The sequence below is a fragment of the Photinus pyralis genome, unplaced genomic scaffold (assembly GCF_008802855.1).
Source record: "Photinus pyralis isolate 1611_PpyrPB1 unplaced genomic scaffold, Ppyr1.3 Ppyr1.4_LG8, whole genome shotgun sequence".
Taxonomy (NCBI): domain Eukaryota; kingdom Metazoa; phylum Arthropoda; class Insecta; order Coleoptera; family Lampyridae; genus Photinus; species Photinus pyralis.
In genome coordinates, this window is record NW_022170819.1 from 13339501 (window position 1) to 13348387 (window position 8887).

An 8887-nucleotide genomic window follows, 5' to 3' on the forward strand; every position below is an offset into this window, starting at 1 on the left:
GAACAATTGAAAATGAAAAGCGTTAGCACCCAGAGAAGCTTAGTGCCCGTAGTGTGTTATTATTTGTTAAGTAAGTGTTAAGTATCTTACATTGCATAATAAAGAAGACAGGACCGGAGTGGCCCAATCGCCCGGGACCCCTTCACCGCCAAATGCACTGACTACATCTAAAATACCAAGTACACATTAGAGACATATTTACAACAAAAATATAAAATGATAATAGGATAATAAATTACAAAAGTTGTGATACAAATTATCCTACATGAATAGATGAGCGAAATTATGTGTGGTTGGTTCTTAAACAGGATTTATTATTTGCAATAAACTCAATTTGAGATGGTCTGTTGCCCTTCTATACCGTCTTTTTAAACGCGCCGTAGCAGCGTCACGTTTATTAATAAAAACCTCAACAAATCACTTTTATTTAAAGGCTAAATTTGTGCAAAACGACGTTAGATGGCTCCACCCACAGTAGATCAAACAAAAGCTTATTTTGGGAAAATATCGCTTTATTGTCTTGTTTGCTTACCAGTATTTTCCATAAACCAAGCTGTGGGCGGTGCCTAAACAGGTACAACACGATAGCCTTCGTGGCGAAAAAGGTTAAATGATAAGAATACATCATAATCCGCGTCTGGGTGACATTTCAAACGGCGTATGACCGATCTGCACTTAATTTTTGAGATGGGGTAACGCGCGCGAGCCATTGACACATACAAAAATTACAATAAAAAAGTTGAACAAAACTCAAGGTGGGGTCGTGCCAAGGTCTTAGAAACAAGTGCAACCTACACGAATTGGTTTTTTTTTACAAAATTTCGTATGTTCCCACGTTAATTAAAAAAAACTCTCCCCTGACGAACAAAGCGCGCACGAGGTTACTTATACTAAGTGAAATGAGCGTATACGCACCTGTGTTGCTTAAGATTATCTTGTCGTTTGAAACTTTTGCCGCAGACTTCGCAGCTGAAGGTGAGCTCGGGACTTTTGTGGGTCCTCTCGTGGATCATCAGATTGTACGGCTTCGTAAACCTGCGCTGGCAATATTTGCATATAAATTCACATTTAGCGCGCATTTTCCTGCGAAACTCGCGGCCACTAACGTCGTTGTCGATCTGCATAATCGCGAACATGTTGCCGGATTCTTATCTCCGCCACTGCTCTTACTCAGCTGACTCGATGAGTAAATTGTGGAACTATTGGTAAATTGGAATTTTGACGCGGCGCGATCGGATTTTAATCTGAAATGAGCGCGCTTTTAGGAATAGGTTTGCACTTAATCCGCGATGCGGGGTACTCACCGTCTATGATCTGCTGATGATAACCGGCGGATTTTCCTCGCTCTTTACTTCCTGCAATTGAGAAATTATTCATTAGTCGAGGTGCACGGAGGAACGTCATCGCGCAAGAAACGCGATTCCTTTTGTTTCAAATTTCTCGATTTAGTCGATGATCGCCGATTTTTCGCTCGACAGTCCTTGACTTTTCAATTTGTTATTAGTTTTAAAGCCGTTTGGAGCGCGCAATTATAATGCCGATAAATTTGTCCATCCCGCATGGTTAGTTTTTTAAGGGTTAACGACTTTTTGTTCCGACGGATCTGCACCAGCAGCAGCAGCAAAAGGGTGCGACTTTGCAAATCGGAAATGGGACGATTTACTGTACAAAAATTGCGCTCAGCCGCGGCTTTACTATAAGTGCATTGCAAATTTCGAAATTTTCAAGGTTGATGCATCCATAGGTAATTAAAAATGAGGAATGCACAGGAATTTTACATCTTGTTCTCCTACCAAATCTTATATACCTATAGTTCGTGTAAAAAAGGGGATACTTCGGTTAAACAATTTAATCCAAAAGATGCTGTCGAGTTCAAAATTCCAAAAAAGTGAAAACCTTCAGTAGAATGATTGAGCATAAAGGTACACTCATTTCGGAAATAGCGTCGCTTATCTGCAGATAATATTTACCTACATACCTACTCATCGACGGCAAATACCTGATGCATCAGGACAATTGGGATTTTGACGATTATGATATACTAACATTGATTCACTATCGGCCGGAAACAAGGTAGTGAGGTGCGCACGTTTGAGGAAATCTCCGAGATTCTGAAAAATGAAACTTCGAAATTTCCGCAAAGTTTCTGGATGCGGTAGCTATACCTACTATAAAGATCAAAGTACAATGGAACGATAATTTCGCCACATTTGCAACTCGGTCTGAGATGACGAATAACTCGACACTTTCTAAACGCGTTAATAACCAAATTTGTCTTAACCCAAATTGTGATGCAAATGCAAAAAAAAACCGCAAATCCGCGCGAAATTCGGAAGTGCGGCGTTGATTATGAAAATAAAAGGCGACTTACTCGTCGAAATTTTTTCGGAAGCACACCGCGAAGATGTGTTACAAAATTGATGATGATCAGCAGCACGGCAGCTTTAGACTGACAGTGAAAGGTCCTTTTCCCTTCCCATATCGTACGGGCCCGCTATATTTGCACGCAAACATCCGTACACCATACTTATTGCTCATTTTCATCACAATGAGATTCCGCGGCGCATCCCTCGGGGGGAGGTTGCGAAACGAATTTAAATATAATCGGAAGCCTCAATTTTCGATCCCACATCGAACGAAAAAAGTGATATTTATGAAGTTTAAGAATCTGGGAACGTCTTTCGTCGCGATGTAATGCAAAGGCACTCCTCGCTGAATGTCACTGATGTATACAATAACATATAGTTATGCTAATATAAACGGCGTAACGCCCCTCATTGTTGGGCCCATTTCGTATTCACCATTGTCTGGTGCGCCGTAAATGCCATCGCCGATCGCTATTATTACAAGAATTAATCGAAAAAATCGTCAGGGAAATAACGGTCGAGCGCTCTCCGTTAATTGTTAACGGCACAGATTCGTGAGAAAAATCGCGCACTCATTAGCGCGTCAAGAATTAAAAAAGGCACCGGTGGGCTGTGGCGCTAGAATAAATCGTCTGTCCAATAAAATTCATCACATTATCCCCTCTATACGTTTTATATCCAGTAGCTGCACTGCAGGGTGCTTTAAAAACCGGTAGCAATTTAGAGCGTCGTCGGAAGCAAATCAAACCGCTCTGGGTGTGGTTGCTACTCGTTAAAATCATTCAAAACCACTTTCGTCTAATTACCAACACCACTATTAGCATTACACCAATTTCGCTACCCACCTACGCGTTGTCGTCTTCTTCAAAGACGCATTCAATAATTTCCTCACGTCTTTACTCAAGTTACCGGATTCGACAAGCAGCTGATAACACTTGAAAAAGCACATAAATATGAAATATGGAATGAGCGTGACACGAATCAAGTTACCGCGTCGAAAACAAAAGTGTACGGGTACCCAAAAATTACGTAAGAACGAAAATTCTCCCCCCTTTTCCAAAACGCGCGCGACCGTCTAAACGCGGTAGCCGAAGTAGGCGTAGCACGGTAGCGCGCTCTTGGCCACACCGTAATTGATCGAATCACGCAGACTTTTTCCTGCGTTTCGCACATCGAGTGAAAATCGCAATAAATTATAGCACAGAAATAAAATTGGGAACTAACCTTGTGCGGCAGCTGAACAGATGACGTCGCCGGGACGAGAGAGCTTCGTGGTGATCGATCGAAAGACTTCTTTGGAAAAGTGCGTACCTCGAGGAGATGTAGTAGTACTTAAGTTTTGCTTCTGTACCAAACTAGTGATGGTAGCCCAATGGATCTCGGCAGTAGTGCCCTGCTCTTGGCTTCCACGGCCCCCCTCGCTCCCCTTAGTGAATCCTAAGTCCAACCTACCTGGTGCCCCCTTCTTAGGGAGCTCTAACATAGAGATTATTTTACAACGTACCCATGTAACAGAAGTCATCCAAGTGGCCTTTTGAAAATGGTCCGTATTAAAGGGGGTCATACGGTCTTCGCTTGATTAAGTTTTTAAATGCGTCGATTAGCAATTTTCGATGCCTCAATTATTAATTAATAACGAGCGCGCGCGGTCGTCTCTCCGAAATGCGAGAAAGGGAAAAGCTCGCGCATAAAATTAATTTTTATCGTACATCGGCAATTAATTTTCCGTTTTTTAACGAAATATTTCGGCTTCTTTATAAAGTCGAACCGCATCTTAGAAATTCTTGCAGGTGAGACAAAGCGTGAGTTAAAGCCGTAGATTAAAAGGTGTTAAGAATGAAAATCGCGTGTCTCGTTTCTCTGTCTCATTAGTGCACCCACGTTACACATTCGTTTATCTTTATTTAATGGTCGAGAAAGAATAGGTGCATCCTTACAACATCCGCGTCCTTCTTCAACGCGCGCGCTTCCGTTTATCTCCTTCTCTCTTTCGCACAGGTAAATGTTCAATGGCCATGCCCATGCGTAACTGATCGGCAAATGTTTCAATCGAACTTTCACGTAGACGGCTTGGAAATTTTTCATTTTTTTTATTTTCGATTTTTTCACTCCAACACACTCATTCAAAAAATTACCCAAGTAATATCTTAACGCCTATTTTACATAACAAAAATTCTTTTCTCACGCCCCAATTATAGCTCTTCTCGCACCATCTCGATATCACTAATAAACCCAGTCGATTAGGGAGAAATTAAATGACATGCATGCTGACGCCACTAAAAAAAATAGATAATTATTAATAATTTCACTCGCAGTTTTCAAATTTATAACTTCTGCTTTACAAATGGGCATTGGATTCTTAAAATGTTACCAAAAGAAACGAAATATTTGCTACAGACTAAATTTTTAAGTTGTCTCATTGAGTCGTGAATGAAAAGAGAGCTTTGGTTTCTTACCTTAATATTAAAAGAAACTATACCCATCAGGGTTAATTTTTTTAGACAGCCCAAAAGTGCACCCCCGTCGGTTCGTTTCTCAAGTTTGTGACAAACACCTGTCGTAGGTACCGCAAATTAGGTACGTACCTATAGTTTTTTATCTGTGCTCAATTGTGCTGAACCTTCCGCATGTTGTGCCCCCCTTAGAACATTGGGGGGCGGGGGGGGGGCTGGTTATACGTACGTCAATATTAAAAAGATATAGAATTTTAATTTAGGGTGGACAACTTAATAAAACAAAGCTTACATCATGAAATGTGCTCATTTTGTGTCTCAGTCAGCGGAGAATTTAAGCAGAATAGTCGACGGTGAGTTTTTCCCATTAGAATTTTTAATTTTCTGAGCTACTGTACAGCTTTTGCAATGGAAACCATACAAAGAAGTAGGCATAAGTGTAATACGCCTTTGAAATACAGCACGCACCTGGTAATCAGAACTATACTTAGGTATATGTTTTAGAAACAGAGCCAGAGCACAGATTAACTATACAAAATAATCTGTGGCCACAGTAATTGTACACAATTCGTCATAGTTTAAGCTGGTAATGGAATTATATGATTCGAGGGGTCTTAGGTGTTTCACCCTGTATATACCTACTCCTTAGTCCTTATATAGGTAAGTATCTATGGAATCGAAGAAAATTTGTTATGTTTGAGAATCTTTTTATATATTTAGTCGTCTGCATTGTACAATTGCATTAGAATTATAGGTAGGTACTTATACCTATACCTAGGTATACCTACATCAACACTGGATTTTTTTTTATCAGATACCTATATAACGTTATTTTTTTATTATTACGAAGCGAAAGCCTTTAGGTTAAAAAATTTATGAAATGACACTTTCTGTAATTTACCTACTTACTTATCTAGGTATACCAACCTCAATAATGAATTTGACAAATTTCTTGAATTAATTTTCTTGTAGGATCTTATGCCCGTAGGTAACCCCATGGCCCTAAACATTAAAAAAATATAAACAATACTTCCGAACTTCCAAAAACATAATACCTATTTAAAGAATAAACTTTTTTGGACGCCCCTTTCATAAAAATAATTGTATAGTGGTACCTACTTAGTAGTTGCAATATTTAGGTACTGATTAGGTAAGGGAGACCGGGGCTAGTTGTCACAGGGGCAAGTTATCACAATGCCGATTTCTCCCTTATTTGCGACAGCAACACGCTCCACCACCTACAGTCGAAAGGACTTGCGTATCTCCAATACCACACAAAATAATTCTGACATCGGCCGGTAATTATTAAGGATCCTCAGATCCTTTATAGTTTTGTATTGTCGTCCGTCCGTCCGTCCGTCCGTCCGTCCGTCCGTGTGCGCTCTAACTCTTTTTAAAAGTGGCCGATTGTGTTGAAATTTGGTATACGGGTACGTTGGACATTAAGAACGGACGCTATTGATTTTCAGGAAGCTGGTTCAACAGGAACAAAAGTTATACGACTTCGAGTGAATCGGGAACAGGAAAAACTGCGAACTCAATATAATAAAAATTAACATATTTCATTCCCTAGGTCATGTATCGAGTTCGGACTTTCGCTAGATTATTCCCTATGACTCTTAGATGTGTAACAATTCAATATAACTCTTCTCTGTGGTCTCGGTCAAAAGTTTTAGAGCAAAATGTACCCAAAATTATTCTTTACACATGAATTTAGAGTTGTAAAAGCTTTCAAACGCATTATCTTGATGCTGAAAGAGTTGATAACGTGCACGTTTGATAACCGCATGTGTGTGATTCAAAAATGTTAAATTATTTTTCTGAGGCCACATGGATTTTGATCAAAATATGTCAAAATCGTTAATTATGCACCAAGATCGTTGGGAAAAAGACTACGCGCATTATCTCAATGCCCAAGACATGAATTTGATGCATTTTTGGCGACCACGTGGATTTTGATCAAAACATGTCAAAATCGTTATTTATGCACCAAGAGCGTTGGGAAAAAGACTAAGCGCATTATCTCAATGCCCAAGACATGAATTTGATGAATTTTTGGCGAAAACGTGGATTTTGATCAAAACATGTCAAAATCGTTATTTATGCACCAAGATCGTTGGGAAAAAGATCAAGAGCATTATCTCAATGATCTAAACATGAATTTGATCTATTTTTATGGACCACATGGATTTTGATCAAAACATGTCAAAATCGTTATTTATGCACCAAGATCGTTGGGAAAAAAACCAAGAGCATTATCTCAAAGCCCAAGACATGAATTTGATGCAAATGTATTTTGTAAGATTAAAATAAATTGTCGTTAAAAGTGATTGTAATACTGAGGATCCTTCGATATTTCGTTGTATCGGTTTATTTCTTTTATGATCGTAAATGTATTTTGCCGTCTCTCGAGTACAATTTTTAATCGGTAATCACTAATCAGCTCGTGCTGATGGGTGTGTATGTGAAACCAAGGCAAGCCAAATATATTTTAACCTACCTACATATGTACCTAGGTATATTTTGATATATTTATTATTTAAATGTTTTTTTATTTAACATTAACTTTCGACCAGTCGAGTGGGGCAGATTGTCACAATCAAACGGGGCAAGTTGTCATACTAGTAAAATAATCTAAAAACGCTAAAAAAATCGGTCTTCTACCCAAAGGCTAAGAAAAAAGAAATTTCATCAGACGAGGAAGGCTGTATATGTCTTAATTGCGGAAAACTCTACACATCTTCAGTTGAACGCTGTATTAGATGTAGGTACAACTTGCATGAGCACATGAAAACTGTATTACTGATAGAAATCCGTTTTATGTATGTCACAATTGTGACTCAGAAGACGATATGTGGTACCTATACTTCTTCGTAACTGCAACTTCTTTTTCTGAATACAGCCCTTTGATTTCTTATTTTCTTTATTTTTGTGATCCTGTGACAATTTGCCCCAGGTAGGGGTTGCATTTCATATCATTGACGGTAATAATTTATAATTCTCTATCAGCTTCATCTATACTTGTAATTTTAGCATAACCTGATGAGGGCTATAACTCATAACCCGAAATCGATCGCTTTTTAGAAAATATAAAAACAGAATCGTGGTTCTTTTACTATTGAAAACTTCAAATCTTAGCAGAACCAGAAAATGGAGAACTTCATAACATATATAACGACTGAATCCAAAATTGTGACAACTAGCCCCGGTCTCCCTACCTATAATACCTGTTTTTCTAACTCGAATTTCTCACCTATAAGAAAATTGAATGTATATAGTCAAATATCTTGGCCTTCTTAAGCTGGGTTAATACAAGGAAAATCATATGCATCATAGTATGACTTAGCTTCGCCGGCTCTAAAATAACGTCTGAATTCTAAATTCTAAACAATTCCAACCCTTCTGACACAATTGGAGGAATAACAATGTCGCTTCAATGTTTTTCAACCTCAGTACTATGCGATCAAGAATGAGTTGCTGTCGAGTCACTTTTGGAATTTTAGTTTACATAGGAAATCATATTTAACTTGAACTTCCAAAGGCGACTCGACAGCAACTTATTTTTGATCACCCGTTATCTACCGAACCATCCCCCAAATGAGTAGGTACCTTGGATTGAAATCATAGTCTCTTCGGAAAACTTCTTTTGATAATAACAATGTTGATAATGAACACTAATGTTTTCGTATTATTTGAGCCTGGTTTTACGACGCCGACAGTATTACGTCATGTAGTTATAATTAGATAGTCCATTCAACTTCGTAACTTTACACGGAATTATGTTTTGAATTTTCCAACGGAGTTCAATCTTACGAAGCTCTGGATATAGGACACATAGGAAATTATTTTGTAAATTACAGTTGTAACTGGGAATTAGTTTATAATTTACAGTTGCAATTGGAAATTACACTAATTTACAGTTGTAACTGGGAATTAAACTAATTTACCTTTGTAACTGTCAAGGATAATTCCCAGTTACAACTGTAATTTACAAAATAATTTCCTATGTGTCCTATCCAGATGCTTCGTACAATCCCGTGTAAGTAGTTTATTGTGTAACAATCTAAT

At 38.5% G+C, this 8887-nt stretch overlaps 1 protein-coding gene across 2 annotated transcripts; it reads right to left on the bottom strand.

Annotated features, from left to right (window-relative positions):
- Positions 1 to 1146: 1146 nt before the first annotated feature.
- LOC116179351 lies at positions 1147 to 4125 on the bottom strand. Of its 2 annotated transcripts, none has more exons than XM_031499134.1 (3): positions 3591 to 3875; positions 1305 to 1355; positions 1147 to 1244 (listed from the first exon to the last, which is right to left on the bottom strand). In XM_031499134.1, exons 1-3 carry the CDS (start codon positions 3847 to 3849, stop codon positions 1240 to 1242), a joined length of 315 nt encoding a protein of 104 aa, XP_031354994.1. In that variant the 5' UTR covers positions 3850 to 3875; the 3' UTR covers positions 1147 to 1239. The 2 variants fall into 2 exon arrangements, with proteins under 2 accessions (XP_031354994.1, XP_031354993.1); XM_031499133.1 differs by having other exon boundaries at positions 1155 to 1258; positions 3591 to 4125.
- Positions 4126 to 8887: the final 4762 nt, after the last annotated feature.

Excerpts from the sequence above, each read along its gene's own strand:
- LOC116179351 (XM_031499133.1), bottom strand. The coding sequence starts at position 3,930 with ATGACCCCCTTTAATACGGACCATTTTCAAAAGGCCACTTGGATGACT. Across the intron at positions 1,356-3,590 it reads CTGTTCAGCTGCCGCACAAG|GAAGTAAAGAGCGAGGAAAA; the intron begins GTTAGTTCCCAA and ends TCTCAATTGCAG. Across the intron at positions 1,259-1,304 it reads TCATCAGCAGATCATAGACG|CGCGCTCATTTCAGATTAAA; the intron begins GTGAGTACCCCG and ends TATTCCTAAAAG.